This window comes from Alligator sinensis, unplaced genomic scaffold, assembly GCF_000455745.1.
Source record: "Alligator sinensis unplaced genomic scaffold, ASM45574v1 scaffold1241_1, whole genome shotgun sequence".
Lineage (NCBI taxonomy): Eukaryota > Metazoa > Chordata > Crocodylia > Alligatoridae > Alligator > Alligator sinensis.
Genome location: NW_005842202.1, coordinates 1,482,106 through 1,500,707, shown reverse-complemented (window position 1 = coordinate 1,500,707; position 18,602 = coordinate 1,482,106). Strand labels below are relative to the sequence as shown.

The window sequence follows — 18,602 nt, the reverse complement described above, 5'->3', positions numbered from 1 at the left end:
CGGTTCTTTGATGGATGCCACTGTCCATTCACTAATCAAGAGCAGAGAATCAACCGCCGGCTGGACTCCTCTGACATGAAATGCCCGGAGCAGAATGAAGCTGTCAAAAGGTTACACAAATCCAAATGCAATTTAAAGACCCTGGAAGGCAGAGAGCAACTTTGCTTTAATGACTTTCCTGATTCTTTAAATAAATGCCTTTTTATTGTGCTATATTCTTCTGGGTCTCCCCTCGACACACACACTACCAAGCAGCTCTTTGAGCCCATCATATCTTTCCTTTCTTTTCGTGTTTTGTGTTTTTTTTACTGACAGGGCTCACACTTCTTAGGCAACCCCTGGCTCTTAATGAACTGGAAATTAAAAAAAAATATCCCCTGCTTATCTGTCCCTCTCATGTGGAAAGTAACAGTGTACCTCAATACTGATCGCAAACTTGCTGTTCTTTCCCGAGCTGCTTGGCGGGTCTGTGTTAAGTTGGTGGCAACTGGAGGTGGATTTTCTGGGAGGAAGTCTGGAAAGGCTTTTATAGATTTCAAGAAATACAAGAAAAAATAAGCCCGTCCTACCAGGTTGCCCTCAGAGACTAGAGGAGGTACTAAAAGTCCAAGCATTGGGTCTGGACGAGCCTCCTTCATTCCAGCGACCCCCAAGTCCATGTTCATCCTCGTTCAGCTCATGCCCTGGGTCAGCTGTTGGTGACCATGGCCAGAAAGCAGTGGGAGATGCTGAAAAGGATGAGGGCAGAATAAGAAGTCCCTTCTCTGTGCCTGGAGAAGCACAACCTAATGGAGTCCAGAGCAAAGCCACCGAGGGAGAGGGAGCTTTCCCTTGCTGCGCTGTGCGGGGCCTCGTCTCCGTTACCTACAACCCCTTTTCCTTTCCCTCCGTGAGCTGGGTTAGCTCACTCCTCCCCAGCTTCCTGGTGCTTTTAATGTTGGGCCTAGGTCTTTTGGAAGACTTGAGACCTCGATTATTTATAGTAGCTATAGGGACCCAAACCAGGATCGGGGCCGTGTTGTGCTGAGCACTGTACTGACACACTCTGTGCCCTGAAGAGCTGACAAGCCAAACAGTCGAAGGAGGAAACAGGGATGGACAGCGACTTGACCAAGGCTGCATAGACAGTCAGTGGCAGAGACAGGAGTAGACCTGCCCCATAGGCTTGGCCTATGGCACTGGGCTCTCTGGTCCCATACCAAGGACACCCCATGAGTCCTGTGGAGGCTCTGCTGATGTTTCGCTTCCACGGCTTTTCATTCTTGCCACCCAGGAAGGCGTTTTCATAGGAGGAAGCTGCTTTCATGGAAAGTGCTTCCTGCAGAGATTGAGTCACCCATCGCCCTGAACCAGACCACCTTGTGCACCCGACTGAAATCCAGGGCTGACTTTGGCATCAGGTGCTAGCGCAGCCGATAGCTCTGGGAACTCAGAAGAGCACTTCGCTGAGCACAAAAGGCCTCTGGGCCGCTCCCCTCCCCTCTCCCCCATCCTTATCAGGCTGGCATTAAAGAGCAAATAATCCACAGGAAAAGTGTTTGCCCTTGATCTCCCAGATACAACAGCCAGCTAATCAGTGGGAATTTAATTGGTTTGTATTTAAGTTACATTATCTCCTTTGACAGGCTTCAGTTAGAGTCAGTATCCAAAAGCATACAGAGCCCCGGCCCCATCACAGATGGACAGGCAGAGAGAGGAGCTTTCCCTCCGTCTTTCCTCCCACGGGGACAGCAGACATGACATTAATTGGAGTGCAATCTAACGGCCCCCCAAAGGTAGGGAGAGGGAGGGCGCACTCCCTTTTGCAGTGGCAGGAGAGGGTTCCCCAGTCTGAACTTGCCCCCCCAGCTCCGATCGACGCACGCAACGAGGAGGGTTTCTGTTTCTTATAAAAACTGGCACTAACAAAGCCCGGAAACGGGGAGCGCGCAAAGCAAGGCCAAGACTAGCCAAGAAGACCTGGAGACTCAACTGTTCTCTGCTGCTGGGCCGACAGGGGATTACATGCTGGGCTGTGCATTGCCCTTTGAAAAGCCAGCTGCCCCCGGGGAACGCAGCGACTTGGTAACCAGAACTCGACCCTCCCTTCTCTCCACACTCAGCCAGGGAAGAAGACGAGCATACTTCGGACGTGATAAGAATGAAGCTAGAGCTCCAACAGAGGAGGAAAGATGCAGACTCCCCAACTCCTCCCTTGACTGGAAGAGACGGGAACTGTGCAGGATGTGAAGACAGAGGACAGAGGCGAGAAGCCCCAGAGGGACGGACAAGTGACATCTGGCAGCACAGGAGGCTCTCGATTCAGACGGTGGCCGGTGGTCTCGGCATGCCGTCTGCCAAAGCACTTTGGAGCTTGCTGGGAGCCTCCCAGCAAAGGGGAGTGTAAAGAAGGGTTTCCCTCGTCTGCAACAAACCTTCCCCTGCGGCTTTCTGCAGATCAGTGACAACCCCGATGAGACCGAGCTGTTTCATGACACCTGCAAAACTGACCCTGCTCTTCCAGGCTTCATGCAAACACAGTGTCATATTCTCAGAGGTGGGGGGCTGTAGCATGTGCTATTCTTGATCCGCAAAGTGTCTGCAATCTGTGTCGGGCTATATCAGACAAAGCCCGCGCCGTCCAGCCCTGGGCCATCCCAGAAAGGCCCAGGGGGCTGGACTCATTCCCAGCACGGCCAAGAATTTTCCAGTGAAGAACCGCTTTCTTGAGAGAATATGGTTTTATCCGAATTTTGGTTCTTGGTAGGTGGGGAGAGGCAAAAGACATGTTAAATGGACCCAGCACAAAGCTCTGCTGATTGTACAGACTGAACGTGGAGGTCTCTGCAGATCTCGCCTTGGACTGTCAGACAGAAGAGCAGCAAGTTAATATGATGGAAAGTGAACTAATCATTGACAAAACTCAGTGGGAAGTTGTCCAGACTGAAAGCTTTGCTGGGGCCAGCCAGGTTCCTCTGTGAAGTCGTTTCAAAGCAGATGCTGACGGACGGGCGCCAAGTCAAGTCTTTTTAAGACCATGCGGGATGCAGAGTTTCAGCTGCACAGAGAGCCACGCACAAACTTTTCATCTCAAAAAGCATGTGAAGGGAGCGGCGAGGAGGACAAGACTTGGTCTGGGATTCCTACCCCCTTTCAGGGTGGGATATAAGAATAGGCAATGGCACATCTGGCGATGTGGAGATCTAAATGTTGGCAGTCCCCAAGGGACCGTGCCGTAGTTCATGTCCAGCTCTTCAACTGCAGCTCTTGCAGGACCGATGTCAGCACTCCGTGGGTTTAATTGCTGGCTTTAATTTTTAATAAGCTTCCTCCCCTTCTAGCACAGTTACTCATTCTGCAAGAGAGGCAAAATCCTTTTTTCTTCCAGATCTCAGGAGGCGCTGACAGCTGATGATGGGCCTTGGCCTTGACCTTGCATTTTCCCGCATTCACATCAGTTGGCTGCAACTTGAAGCACCTTGATGTCGGTGAGACCAGTCCTGTGCTTCGAGCCAGACAACAGGCAGCTGGATCCGAACCCCCTGAAGCCAAGGGGCACCACTGAGCGGTACTTTTGGTACCAGCTGATAGAGCTCAAGGGGTTCATGGTTTCAGAGCTGAAGGACCCAGGACCAAAACTTGCTGCCAGGCAGGTGTGCAGAGGAACAGGCTGACCAGTGGTGCCAGGCCCATTGGCTTTAGGGGTGGCAGTTTCTAAGATACGGGTCTGCAAAGGACCGGTGCCTTTGGAGGCTGCCAGCCTCTCCAGCTACTGCTTCCCTCTAGAGACACTCTCCTCCATCCTGGGCCGGACGCAGGAGCCTTTTCTTCAGTAAGACACTGCCATATTCCCCAGACCCCCTCTCAGCAGGTGCTTGCCCATCTGAGACCTGGCTCCTCGCACTCAGGTTCACATGTCATGAGGAAGGTACTGAAGTGACCTTTCCGGCCGCTGCCCAGGGCCCTTTGCCTCCTATGGGAACCTGGCCGCAAGCAGGCAGTTTTCTCCCTGGCTTGGATCTGTGACCTTGGCACTGCTGTGCAAGAGGAACATATTTCCCTCGTGCCTTCTCAACCTCTCTTCCCCCCCTCAGTTATTTTCATTATGAATCTAATTAAGCTATGCTGGTGGAGAGCATGCTGCAGCGTACGGGCTCAGCTTAGGTTGCTATAAGAGCAGCGATGGAAATGAACTGCTGAATTATGCAGCAATTGGATTTGGGGTTTTGTGCTACTTAAATGTATTGCAGGATGTGAAAACAGCAGTGGCATTCACTCCTCCTACCCCCTGCTGAATCAATACAGCTCCAAGCTGAGCGAACGAGACGTACGTAATAAGGCGCCGCACGTGTAGGAAGGATTGCGATAGCCGTCCCACACTCCTCTAGCAGCACTGCACGTGTCTCCCATTGTGCAGACTGTCTGGGAAGCAGATTTGCTCTGAACAAATACGACACCTGAAAGCAGCACCTTGGTCCTTAGCTCGAGGAAATCAAGCAGATAGCATTGGAGGCAGCCACAGCTCCAGCCCATGCTGCAAAATGCTCTCAGATCCCCTTTGGATTAGGCCAGGATTGAACTCAACTATACCTGCCTCTTCCAAAGGCCTTGGTCATAATTGCTGGATATTATTACTCCAGCCAGGCTTGTCCAAACTACCCTCTGCCTTTTATCCTTGAGTAGTTACTAAGCAACACTGTATTAACAAGTCGCAGACAGGGCTCAACCTGGGGCTGGTGCTGTGGGTTGATTCCCCTGCCAACTTCCCTGCCATTAATCAGGTCCCTGAGATGATCTTAGCAGATGATAGAGTTTTCAGATAATAAAGCATCAGGCAATCGCCCGTATCCAGTGCCCCGGGTCATGCAAACAAAGCTTATTTTTAAGAGCAGCTCTTGTCATCGTTGTTCTGGTTTGCTGGAGCGTGGGATAGCCTTGAACAAAGTGCGGGCCCCGTTGTGCTAAGCCCCAAGCAGCTTGCAAGATAACTAGGCTGGACTGCATGCAGGCTGGAGAGAGAAGGGGTACGTATGGGGAGCAGAGGTGCAGAACAAGCACAGGCTCCCCACAAAGCCCCAGCACCCCAAAGCAAGGCCGCATTTCCCAAGAGCTGAGCTCCTGCCATGGACAAATCCTCTGGGCAACATTTTCCACTGGGCTGTGTTGAAAACCTGGCCCTAAGCAGCATACCCAAGGTCAGAGGCAGCAGCAAGACCTGAATGCAGATAGGATTTGGACCAAAAATATAGATAGGATATAGGATAAAGAATTTTTTTTTGCAAAAATCTAGTTGGTCTAATAAAAGATATCACCTCTACCACAAGTTCTGATAGGATTCGGAAGTATCTGAAGCCCAGGCGGGGGTGGAGGATACTTGCAGCAGGAAAGGGACGCATTTTCTGAGGTCGAGGGCAATTACTGGAAAAGACCCTGATGTTACGGACCCAGAGAGCACGCTTTCCAGTGCTGCATGGAAAGGCAACTTTGCTGCCAGTGTCCTCTTTATTTTTCACCCCACCAATGCTCTCCCAGGCGGGCATGCGTAGCAGGTGAGCAGTCATCTGTGCTGCTGCAGGAGGAAGGGAGCGCAGGGGGGAAACAGGGGGTGCCATGTGAGTGGTGCTCACTAGGAAGCAGGAGGCCATCTCCTCCCTTGCCCTGCACTCTTTGCCCCATGCTATATAAAACACTGATTTAATGCCCTTGTTACCTTTCAGGGATTGCTCACGAGAGGACCATAGCCCACCATTACCACCAGGTGATGGGACCGCATCATCGACAGTAGCAGAGCCTTGGGCTTTAAGCACAGAAAAGGTCCAGAGCTCAGCTCCGGTGATGTTCACTTTGCAGACTGTGTATTAGATAGGAAGGGGTCCAATGTGGCTCTTCCCTGATCTGTCTTTCTAATAGGGCTAAGGTGCAAACAGGAACGTTCCTGCCTTAACTGGTCCATGACTTAACTTCATTTACACTCCCAGGACTGCTTCTAACATGCCGGCAACCCCCAAACTGCACTTACAGCTTTGGCAGCTTGTTTGGCAGCTGTTCAAACCATACAGAGCCAGGGCTGTGAGCTTCACACATCTCTGCCCTGGGGCTCCAGGAGCTATCACAGCTGGAGGCAATTACAGGCTGATCCTTTCATACAGGATGCAATCACCAGACACCCCTAGCCAAGAGGTTAGGATAGGCTCCCTGATCTGCATCAGTCCCTGGCTGCCCTTCTCCCTGCAAAAGTGGGGTTAAATTTAAAGAGACGCAGCTCCTAGTTGGAAGTTTCATACCCATTTGCAACAGGCCTGAATCCCGACCGTTCTTTATAGACACATGCATTCAACTCTACCCTGCCCGCATCCAGTCCACACAGCCTGTCACTGAACCCGGTGCAGCCGCTGGGCAATAGGAAGGCTCAGTCAGGCTCTGTGCACAGGAACCGCAGACCCCAGTTCTGTGCTAGACAGGGACAGGTCAGCCCTTCAAGCCTAGCTTCACTCAGTGGCATCATCTGTTTTTAGGGACCCTGAGGACTGCAGCAGGAGGTGCTCTGTGCAAAATGCAGGCCTCTGTTTGCAGGGTTTTGAAAGTCCATGCATTTCCAGGCACACCCATTTTGGGGCAGATCTGCAAGCACTGCTACCAGAGAACACCTCATCCAGCTCACCCTGGCTCAGGGAGGGCTGGCTGTCTGCAGCTAATACCACTTTTATGTTATCCCATTGACAGCTGTTTTAGCTGTCGTTAAGATGAAGTCCCAGCAAGAGATTTTGGAGCTGTTAAGATATGAGAAGTCTGCATTTTTAATTAGGAGAGAGGCTGCTGACTTGCTGCAAATGCTCCTGGTTGAAGCGCAGCTGGCATTCGTGTACACATCAGTGTCAATGTGCCTTAAAATCCAAAGGCAAGGACTGGCTGAAGTGTGGCTGCCGGGGTCTCCGTCTTCTTCACTGGTTCTCAACCTTTTTAAAACTCAAGGCACCCCTTTAAAAGTGTCAGTGCTTAGTTTCCACTCCCTTTTTTCCCCACAGAAAAAAATCCCCCCAGCAGTTTTCCTATTGCAAACAACTCAGACAGACCACAGCTGTGGGTTTCTATGTCTGCGGATTGCTAATCTATGGATTTCTGCAGTACCCCAGGGCTGATAATCACTGGTCTAACCCCTTGGGGAAGGAGTGAGCCACAGCGATGCTTGTCTGCTGGGAAAGCAGCCATCCTCCTCCCCGACCCCTGGAAGGACTCACTGCCATGCCCACATCACAGCTCTATTTTTCTACAAAGCTAAACCCAAATCTCAAGCCAGAAGAGTGCAGCCTGCAAATCCCTCAGTGCCTTCCCTTTGGCCCCCATGCCCCGTGTTTCCCAGTCTGCTGCAAGAGCAGGTCTGACTCCTGCTGCTCTCTCAGCCCTCAGGCAAGACCTGCCCAGTTCCCAGCTGGGGCTGATAATTATGCTGAATTTACTAGCCCCCAGCCACCTGGTCCCTAAAGGGCCATCTAGTTTCTGAACTCCTTTCATCATCAAGAAAAAGGAAAGCCATTGGCTAGACTCAAGCATACCCCCTAAGCGATTACATGGGGGATAAGGCAGCAGTTTGAGTTTACCCTGCCCGGGACTAGGCTGGGTCTCTTCAGTGGGAGGACAGGACATGCACCAAAACGTGGGGTCATCCCATGACAGCGCTCACATCTGCGGTGCCGCAGGCAAAGGGAGATGGGAAAGAAGTAAGGCAATTCTGGAGAGCTTCCCAGGGCAGGAAAGACGGAGGAAACATGCTTGAGTCAAACTCCCCGCCGGGGCCAGCAGCTGAAGCTGGGTGTATTTGGACCATTTCATTTATTTATTTACTTGCAAAGTTCAGGGCAGTGGCCTCTGTAAGAGATGCCTGCAATGGAGAGGACACATCGAAAAAGAAAAAAATATATATAATCACCAGGTGCTAGAGAGGAAGGCAAGAGAAGCTCGGGTGACTCAAAATACTGGGGGGGAACATGGAGCTGGCTGGGGCGCACACGGAGATAGACCTCAAATGAGAAGATGGATGAGACTGGCATCTCCACGGACCGTGTCTAGACGGGCACCGTTCAGGACCCCAGGCTCCTGCAGAGCCTGGTAGTCACGGGGCAGGTCTGGCTGCTACTTGCCTTGCTCAGCTGTATTCACAGAGGGGGAATTTCATCCCAGCCCCAGGGAAAGCCTCCAACTAGACTCAGAGCAACACCACTGCTATAGGAGAAGCTGAGATGTAGGGTCCCATGCACCTGTAAACTACCTTTCACTTGGAGCTGCAGTGGCTTTGACATGTCTCTTCAGCCCCATCAACTGCTCTTGTCTGGAGCCTACAACTCTTTCATCCAAGGGAGCAACTGCTGTATTTCCACTAGCACTTGGGCTCACCTGCTGGCACATAAAGCATGGGCTGGGAGGGGCGGTGGGAATTTATGATTTCCCAAGCACCAGGCTGTGGGTTAGACAAACATCAGAGCCCGGGAGCTCATCGCTGCATGGGCAGAGATCTCCGTGCTCCATTGTGGAGATTCAGGAGTGAAAAATCACCCGACGGGGGGCTCCTGTGTACGGAGACCAGATCATGGGGGAAAGACGAGAAACGGGCACTTTTGCTCTCTGGATTCACCAGGCTTTATGAGCAAAGGTCCCCTCCTCACTGCTGCTGCTTGTGTCTTGGGAGATGGCGAATTCTTCTGTGTCTCTCTTGTTTTTGGGAAGGAAAAACAGCAGGGAATGAGCAGGGGGGTATTTGCATTTTTACGATACAGGGATTTCCTGTTCTTCCCTATGGCTGCTCTAGGGTCTCGCACCAGCACTTATGCAATCGATAACCTTACCGATCTCGGTGCTTCCTGCATTCAAACCTCAGCCAAGAGACTCTCCACATGAAGGCCAATGTAAGAGTGCGAATGCAGTGCTCGGGGCTGTTTTTTGGAACAGACACAATGGCTGATCTACTTTAAAAGTAAAACCCCAAATCCCTCCGGAAGCACAGTTTCTGATGAATCCCATGCATGTCGAGTCTCTCGAGTTCTTCTGCCTTGCTTTAAAAAACAGTCTTGCAAGAAAGCAGAACATTGATTAATAAATCACAGAGCAGGAGAGACTTCAACAACTGGAAAAAGCAATATTGACTCACAGAGGCACCGAATGCTGAGAAGGAAGAGAAATAGTTCCCGTCTGTCTGTCTAACCTGCCTGCTGTGTTCATCCTCTGCGTTGCCATTGATAAAAATGTCAGGAACCCTTTAGAAGAGCCCCACCCCGCTATCTCTTCCTTTCTGGTCTCTAATCGTGGCTGTGTCTAATGCTTTCATAATGGGGTATGTCTGCTTGGAGCTGTAGAGAGTTAGGAGCATCCTGCAAGTACCTCCAGTCGAGCTGCTCTCCGGACCCCTACGCAAAGCCCCACTGCATACAGCTCTAGGCAGGATGACAGAATATCTATACCAATATCTTTACCTATACCTAGGCCTATACCTATACTTGTCCTTCTTGGGCCCAGGCTGCCTGGTGCTCTGGAGGAGCGTTTTGGGTGGGAAAAAGCTCGGGGGTGCCACTCAAGGCTGACCCTGCTTCAATGCTTCTCCACTTGGAGAGCCCAAAGTCTGAAATAGGAAGCAAGCGACAGCCTCCCCAAGCCACCCACGCAAACTGTGCTCCCAAGGGTGGGAGAGCTGCATCCTATGGGGCTGGAGACATAGGGAGAGTTTGGGGGGTTGAGGGGTGGGGAGCTCTCTTGCTTGGTGCCTACAGCTCCGTGCTCTCCTGCTCTGCAGGACTGGGGCTCTCTCATGCTGAAGGAAAGAAAGGAAAGGAGTACTTAACAGCCTGGGGCCAGTCCCTCCCTGCCTGGGGAGCAGTGGCTCTACAAAAGCAGCACGTTATGCATAGTAAAATGAACTGCCAGCCCAGTGTGAATGGAGGCAGCCTGGAGGCTGGGGGGCAGCCAGGGCTTTGCAGTTTACAGGCCGGACGTGGCTCTGAGAAATGGGTTGCCAGGGCTTAGGGTCTTGCGTCTGTGATGCAGCCAGAGACAGACAAAAATGCTCCCCAGGACAGCCAGGCCAGTCAGCGAGCCCAGCAGGATGGGTACAATCATGATGGAGGCAGGGCCTGGAAAAGCAAAGGAGCCCAGCTGTGAGCAGCGGAGTCGAAGCTGCAGCCCCGCTCTCCCCACTGCCCTGCCGGGCTGTCCCCGCAACACTGCCCATGCTGTGAGTGGGTATGCAAAGCCACTGAGCCCAGCGGCAGCTCATGTTGGACAAATGGAGGAGCCACTCAAAGGGGCAGCGTTGGGGCAGGAAACCCAGCTGGTGAAATCCAGGCTGAATCTCCCTGCCACTGGCACCTGCCCGGCATCGAATTCATACAGAAGATGGCTGTCACCTGCAGAGACCAGCCTTGACCTGACCTGTGCCAGACAGGATTTGCAAGGACTTCAGAGCCTGGGGAGACTCACAAGTCAAAAGGTGCTGGGGACTGATTTGCTTCCTGGCCTGGCAATCGGTGCAAGCCTCTCCAGCAGCCTGAGCCCTGCAGTGACTACAGGAAGCACTGACTGTGTCTGCAAACACCCCACCGCGGATTCCTCACCTGCCCGATCCCACCCGGGCTGGAACCACAAAGCACATGGAGAAGCAGACATGACTCGGAGCAGAGTCAGGAGCGTGGGGTAGACACCCACCTTCCACTGGCTCCGAGGGAAAGGCGCTCTTCACCTTCCTCACAGGGCCAACTGACACCAGGTTGTGCAGGCTGCCGGAGCTGCTCCTGCTGCCGGGCTGGGAAGCTGCCTCTGTGCCTTCAAGGCAGTCCTAGGAAAGACACAAAGAGGGGATCTAGGTTTCTGCTGCACGAGCCAAGCTTTGGTGGCCAGAGCACTACTGGAGATGACTCCCTTCCACCCAACCCAGAGTCACTCCCTACAGCAGTCTCCAGGGTTTGGCCAGCCCCGGTTTCAATCTGTGCTCCCCTGTCCCTTCCCCCGGCACGACTTGTCATTATCCTAATGCCTTTTTGAGCCTGTACAGGCTGCAGTCAATTATTTCTCTGCCTTTCCTCCAGGTTTCACTCCCAGGCTGCTCATCCCTGTTTGCTAGATGACGAGCAAAGACCAAAACGAAGAACCAAGCCGATCTCTGAAGCTTCCCAAACTCTGGTAGCTGAGGTGCGGAGACCCAGACATCTCTGCAGCGAGAACCCGCGGCAATGTCCCCTGGCACACTAGCTCTGCCATGCAGAAGGGGGGCAGCGCCGGTCCCTGGGGTGGTGCCAGGAGATTACCGCATGCTCGTTTGCTGACACGACTCTTATATCAGTAAGCAGCATGGGGCGGTGGGGTGGAAATAAGGTGCTGGGAGCTGGGGAAGCTGAACTGAGAGTGGAGATTCAGCTGGGGCCTGAGGGCATGATAAGGCAGGGACCCTGTGAGCACAACTCTTCCCTGGGCCATTTGCTCTTATCGAGGGACAGGGGGAGAGCACTGAACTGTATCACACCCTTGCAGCCCGTCACTCCCCTCCCTGGTGCTGCGGGGAGTCGCGTACCTGCTCACAGCCGGGGCTGCTGCTCAGGCAGACGTTAAGCTCGCAGTGTAGATACGCCACAGAGTGGTTCAGCATCTGGAACAGCTGGATGGTGAAGCTGGCAGCCCTGGACTGGCCGCCGTGGAGCGACTGAATGTGCCTGCAGTCGAACGGCACCCTGGTGGGGATGGGGAAGGTGGTTTCACTCCCAGCCGCTGCCACCCCGTGGGGTTTCCCAGCCTCGAAGCCAGCTCTACAGGAGGAAGCCAAAAGCCCCGGGGTGTTAGCAGGACCCTGGCATGGGCAGCTAGCAGGACGCACACTGTCCAGATCACAGAACAACAGCGCTGCGCCCACGGCACTGAGAGCATCCCACGCGCTGTCGCAGTCAGTCACCAGGCCCTCGCCATGCCGATACGGACCAGGTCACAGGCTGAGAGATGAGGGCACCTAAATCCTCAAGGCGCAGACTGGGTAAGGCATCCAAGGCCACCCAGGCAGCCAGTGGCAGAGCCGGGCTCCAGCCCTTCTGCTTGTTCCTCAAGACCTGGAGGAACAGAGTTTGCTGGGAGCCTGATCGTGTGCAACTCGGTGGAAAGGAAAGGGGTCTGTTTGCTTAAGCAGACACAGCCAGGCCAGGGCAAGAGGGAGAATCTCTCACCGCTGCAGAGCAATGGGAGAAGGCTCCTCTGCTGCCTTGGGCTTGTCCTTCCTGCTACTGGGGATCCCATTGGCTGTACTGGGAATGGCCCAGAGGAAGAGCCAGCAGTGCAGCCCCAGTTCCCAGGGAGGCTCAGCATGGCATGGCTCGGGGCTGCAGCCTCCCCGCAGCAGCAAGCGGACTTAGGAGGAATCGTGCAACCCCCCAGCCCGTTCCCAGCACCAGCCGAGCCTGACCTGGGGAACAAACAGCACACAGCCTCCGGGCCGGGGGTCCCGCTGGTGGGCGTCACACAGCACGCCCGGATCCTCAGCGCAGGGCGGCTGCCGTTGCTCTGCAAAGCGATGACAGCCAGGAAAGTCTCGGGGGAAGACAGCGGCGCCTGGGCCCCCAGGGCCGTTTCTGCAGCAGGACGCAGGCTCATCCGGGCAGTGTAGTTCCCAGAGCCGCAGGCGTCATCGGACACAACCGCAAAGCTGGAGGGGGAGAGGGAGGAACAGAGAGACTAGGACCCCTCCCAGGCTGCCCTGGTCAGAGCAAACAGCAAAGAGCCTGGCATGCAACCTCCCTAATCCTGTGGGGAGCCTCGGCCACTTTTAACTTTGCTCCGTGACCCACATCCCTGCAGTTACCCAAATGTCTCCTCTCGTCTCCTGAGCCAACAGCCCCTGGGGAGCACGGCGGTGGGGATGGGTCACGCTGCATCAGACACTGCTTTCTCCACTGGCTCACCCAAGCTGCTAGTCACCTGGGCTCACCCAGCGAGACATGGGACATAACACAGGAGGTCTGAAAAGCAACCTGAAATGCAGGCGCAACAGCTCAGGGGCTCAAGGGGGAAGGAAGGCAGGGACTACACACCCTGCAGCTTCCCCAAGTCAATGCCTTTGGTGTCAGACCCCGAGAGCATGAGGCATGAACACGTCAGAGCATCTCCCCGTGATAATTACCCATCCAGAAGAGCATCACCCAGCTGCCCTGCGCTACGCTGCCGTGCCTGGTTCTCCAGCACCACAGGCTCAGCTTCCAGCCACGTTGGAGCAGTCGCCAAGTCCCCAGCAGTGTCCTCAGTCATGTCACTTATTCTAGCCACCTGCTCTGCCTCTGTGTGCAAGGCAGGCCTCTCAAAGGACTCCAGGCCAGTGACATTCAGCAGACGACTCCTCTCTGAAGTGAAGACCATTGGGACTTCAGAGGGATCAGAAAGGCTCTCGGAGGTGGGGTGGAATTGGGACAGGTCTGTGGTTAGAAGAGTCTCCAAGCCATCTGACACCGCTGCATTTGAGATAGGAAACTGGCTCTCAGTCTTCTCGATGAGTTTGTCGGTGGTGGAAGCCAGTTGTGTTGCGACAGAAGCGCTGGTCCCAACTGTGGTAGCAGAAGCCGTGGACTGGGCGAGCCAAGTGCTGAGATCAAAACGGCCAGGCAGCTTCCCAGTCTCTTCCAAAGATGCCCTCTCTGGAAGGCGACTTGGCCGGCCGGATGGCAGCTCTAGCAACAGTGACACCGGGGCCTGAGCCAGCAGCTGGCCAGCTGTCACGCCACCCTCCGTGACGGGTCTGCCACGTGCCTCACCGGGGGATGGTGATGCCGTCGTAGCCTCATTGGAGGTGGTAACAGCAGGCAGCAAGTCAGACCTGCTGCTTGAAGTCACAGGGAGAGATGCTTTCCTGCTCGTTAGCAAAGCAGTCACCTGATCATTAATAACTGCAAATGGAGACCTTGATGAGGGAGGATGCACACTGCCTGATGCTAATTCACGGTCTTGTTGAAGGGTTGTTGGTCTTGCAGACAGGGGTGGCCGGGCTGACGCTGGAACAAGCTTAAGACCAGGGATGACTGCGGTTGACAGCTGTGTCTCAGGGCTGGGTACAGCTGGCAGAGAGATGGTGGTTCCCAAGAGCGCCTTGCTCCCTTCTCTTCTTGCACTGCTGATTACTACAACGCTCTCTGTGGGCTTGGCCTCTTCTCCTAAGTTTACTAGAGAGGACAAACCACCAGCTACCTCCAGGCTGGCGAGGCTGGATTTCAGGGTGGAGGAGCTAGGGACGCTTGTAGACGCATATAAAGACACCCCTGCAGAAGACCTGGACTGCCTCGGTGTCTGCGTACTGGTCCCAAGGGGCGTCCCAGAAACGGTTGCATTTGTTTGTCTCTCAGTGGAAAATGAAGCAGGCCCTGATGCTAAGTCTGGTTTCTCCGTCGTTCTGAATGGGTTGGGTGGGATGGGAAGAAATCCAGCGGGCTTGGAGAGGTCAGCCTTCGTGGAAGCTGCAGGTGTCGGCGTTGCTGCATGGCGTGCGGTGACCTCTTCTGACGGGGTATCATCGCCAGCTGCTAAATCTGTGCGGTTGCTTCCAGCAGACAGCGCTGAGGAGGCCAGCGCAGGGCTGGGTATGGATTCAGTTTGCGACGGAGGCTTTCCAAGTGACTCAGTGGACTGCAAAGGCGCGAGGCTGGTGCGCACCTCGGGCAGGAAGTTTGTGCTCCCCACCGAGGACGCCAAATGTTGCTTATCAAGGGCGGACGCGGTCACTGAGCCGAGATGAGGGTGTCTGCTTTGCAGCGTTAGCTTTGAAATGAACTGAAGCCACCCCGTAACCCTGGATTCGGTATGGGGAGCGGATGTTGGAGATGGAAAACCAGAGAATCCCTTTGCCGGCAGCAGAGAGATAATGGTGGGAGTGTTCAGATTTGCAGCTACAGGCAGTGTTTCTGTGGACATTTGGGAGCTGTGCAGGGTGGGCAGACTCAGTGCTGGAGGGGCCACACTAAGGTGTTCTGCAAATGCTCCCCTTGGTACAAGTGAGCTGGTCTCATTCTCCTCTGGGGCCGGGGCAGCAGGTAGCGCGGCCCCTTCGGGCTGGTTCTCAGGCCGGGATGGCAGTGCTGTCATGCCGAGCTCCTCCAGTGGATACGGCACGTGGTTGGACGTGGAGGTTTGGGATCCAAACAGGCTAATGGCTCTTGTTGAAGTTGAGAAAGCAGTAAGCGCTGGTAGAGAAGCAGCTTGCCTCTGCAGCTGGTCGGGAGCAGGGGAGAGGGCAGCTGCAGCTCCAGGAGCCTCACTCGTGGAGGACGAGGAACTGACTTTCTTCAGGATCCCGTGGCCGCTTGAGGGAGTAGCCGGTCCCTGGTCTTGCTGGCTGGGGGGGGGAAAAAAAGTGTATGAGCGGGTCCCTGGTCTTGCTGGCGGGCGAAGGAAAAAGCAGTCGCCAGCCTGTCTTCTTCAGCAGAAGCAGGTAGGATGGACAGCGCTGGCTTATCCGCAGGCAGAAGGACAAACAGAGGCTTCACCAAAATGATGCTGGAAGGACTCAGCTGTTTTAAACTGGCGGGGTCTAACGCGGAAGAGAGCAGCGCAGCGGATGACGGCAGGACTTCCTGGAGGGTGGCACTGAGGTCTGCTGTCAATGGAGGGGCGTTCGGCATGGGGTGCAAGCACAGCGCGTCATCCGCGCTCCTGACCAGGAAAGTCAGATACTGAGCTGACGCGGGGAGCAGCAGGTGCTCGGCAAGGAAAGCACTCAGGTTCCTGGTGCTGGTGACACTGGAGTTATTGAGCAGCCCCTGCGCCAGGGGCTTCGCGGTCTCATCAGGATCTCTGAGCAGCGCGAGCCCAGGGGCTGTGGAAGCAGACAGAAGGGGTGCGGGAAGCCCCACGTGAGCTGGAGCAGCAGTGCCCAGCGGCCGAGGGGAATCAGCGCTAATCGGAGGTGGGGACCCCACGGGTACAAGGGTGGCTGAGCTCAGCTGCCCCTGGTGCGGGGATGCAGGTGACGTCCCCGCTCGTCCCGCGGCGACTGGCTGAGATAGCAGCGCACGGGCCTGTGGCTGGGTTAATGGAGATGGTCGACCAGCTGCAACCTCACTGCTCTCGGGAGACCTGGCTGGTTCAGGGCCACGGGCACTTGTCTGACTGCCGATGCCACGTGGCAGAGCCAAGGTTGGGCGCTGTACCTGGCCCTTTCTGCCTGCCGTGGAAAGGCCTAATTCACCAAGAGGGACAGGCCGGGTCACCGAAGTCAGCCGGGGCTCATTGGTCCTGCTCCGGAGCTTGTGCAAGGACTGCGATGAGGCCTGTGGAGCTGGCACTTCTGGGGGACCTGGGATGAAAGAAGGGGGAGCATCCCCCGGCGGGGGTGCCAGAAGTGCAGACAAGCCGTCAGGGCTCCCCGGGGTGCTCAGCTCAGATGTGGCGGGCAGGGTGGTCTGACTCTCGGTCGTTGCTCTCTTTGGAGGGGAAAGCCCCACAGGCGCCAGCTGCTTCGCCCTGGAAACCATCGCAGCAAGTCCTCCAGACACTGGCTTTTGCAAGAAGGCCACAGGCGTGACCCTGGCACCCAGACCTGGAGTCTCCTTTGGGGCCACTAAGGTCACACTAGCCAGGTCAAGCCGGACCTGTGGACTACTCTCCCCCAGCCTGTCGCTAGAAGGGCCCAGTGCGGGGAAACGATCCCCTCCCAGCCCTGCAGGAGCCTGCGTGGCATTGACAGCAGGCCCTGACGGCTCCTTTGGGCTTTGGACAAGCACGTGGGACTCGACAGCTCGAGTCACAGGGGAAGCCCTGGCACTCGACACTGCTGTCTCCTGGATCCCCTCCGGGGGCACGGAGCCTGCAAAGGCAGAACGGAGGGGCTGAGATGCCCGAGGTCCACTGGGGCGGGACTGCACCATGCTTGCGTTTGCCGTGCCGGGCCTGGACGCAGGAACGTGTTCCCCTCTTGCTGCTTTCCCTAGAAGTGGCTCATTTGGATCCTGCACAACCCAGGACTCTGTTTTCTGCCTTAGGACAGGACTGCTCACGCTGGTGAAAAAGCCAGGGGTCTGGGCATTTAACATGGCTCCTTCCGACTGTTCAGACCCATCCGAGTTTCTACTTGACTCTTCCAGGAGCTGGTCTGTGCCTTTCTCAGCCATCTCTGCACGCGCAGCACTGAAGCTGGCTGCGGCTCCACGGGCAGGGTCAGCTGCGAGAGTCTGAAATGGAAAGGTCACCTCTGCGGGGTCGTCTTCTGCAACGGAAAACACTGCACTGGTCACTGGGCTGCTCTGAGCTCTCGCTTGGAGTCCTCCAAGAAAGCTCTGGCCTAATCGCTCACTGACCTGGTGTTCATTTCTGGAGGCACCTAATAAACAGAAAAAGCCCTGTTTCTTTTCTAGTAAAGGCACGTTCAAGAGCTCGCAGGGGTGGCTCGCCATGGGCAGCGACAGACTCAGAAAGGGAAGCAAGCAACTCCGGGAAGGACAGGCAGGTACGGCCTGATGCCAATCCTTCTGCTGGCTGCTACCACTGCTGCATTAAGCACCAGCCTCCACCACCTACCCTCCAGTCATCTAGCAGGGCCGTGCAACATGGGTGTGAAATAGTCCCGCTCACCCTTTGGCACCAAAGGAGTAAGACATAAGGAGGTTGATTCCACCCTTGACTTAGCTGCCCAGACCAAGTGTTTTTCGGCAAGGAGGTCCCCAGTTTGCAAGATGAGAGGCACTGAGTACTGGTGCCCAAGCAATAGGTGCATCTAAAACATACCTCCCCCTCTTAAGAACTGACATGGATTAAAAACCATCTTCCTAAAGGGCGAGTTCCCTGTTCTTGTATCAGGTCTAGATTCACCAGCGTCCTCTGGTTGCTCACTCCCAAGCTACACACCTATAATTCATGGCTCAGGACAGATTAAAACAGGGTGAAAGCTGTTTGGTGTTGCTGGAGGGGCACGGAGCAGGCTGGGCACGCTGGTCCCTCTGGGACCCAAGAATAGACACTTCATTGTGTCGGGAGGAGCCCTGGGGTTGAAAGAGCCTTTGTTTTCTGACCACGTTTTCTCTTCTCGCCCACCTCACACTCTGAAGTGAACACTACCAATTGCAATTTCCAAGCCAGTGACTAAATGTGAAACTTGGCTGGAAGGAAAACACATTAAGCCTTTTACTGTAGGCTCCTGGCAGCAAACGCAGGTGAGTAAAGCTAAAAGGTGTTTCGGCACCAGCTAAACTCCGGCTTCCAACAAAAGGCAAGGCAGGGGTCAGGCAGCAACATTTTCAAGTCGGTCCTCTCTGCCCTGCTTTGTTTCAAGACAAAAAGCAAAGCTGGCACTTGAGGTCAAACCCATTCTGATTATGCTTTGGGACGAGGCGAGACTTCACCTCTCAGCAGTGACTTTGGTGAATAGATATTGCAGCTGTCCGCCGCAGGGAGTTTAAGGGAATGCAACAGGGAGGGATTTAAGAAGATGCTGCAGTCTTGTATCAGATCAAATCAAACACGGGGGCCGGCATGCATTTTGGGCTGTGGCCGTGCAATATGGGGACACCCCCTTCGCCTTTCAGCTCCAGCGGATGAAGGCATTGACGCATGCACTTTGCTTTCAGCCTGTGCAGTTGGGTTTCAAGGGGACTTCGGCACGTGGCAAAAGTCAAACTTTGCTCAGT

General features: G+C 54.8%; 1 protein-coding gene across 1 annotated transcript in view; it reads right to left on the bottom strand.

Annotated features, from left to right (window-relative positions):
- Positions 1 to 9,945: 9,945 nt before the first annotated feature.
- LOC112550778 (proline-rich protein 36-like) overlaps positions 9,946 to 18,602 on the bottom strand; it is a 9,149-nt gene continuing 492 nt past the window's right edge. Inside the window, exons 2-7 of the mRNA XM_025207679.1 lie at positions 15,368 to 17,299; positions 13,121 to 15,320; positions 12,407 to 12,646; positions 11,531 to 11,762; positions 10,669 to 10,798; positions 9,946 to 10,097 (exon numbers count right to left, since the gene is read on the bottom strand). Of these exons, the coding sequence (XP_025063464.1) occupies positions 9,946 to 10,097; positions 10,669 to 10,798; positions 11,531 to 11,762; positions 12,407 to 12,646; positions 13,121 to 15,320; positions 15,368 to 17,299 (4,886 nt within the window). The remainder of the gene's footprint in view (positions 10,098 to 10,668; positions 10,799 to 11,530; positions 11,763 to 12,406; positions 12,647 to 13,120; positions 15,321 to 15,367; positions 17,300 to 18,602) is intronic.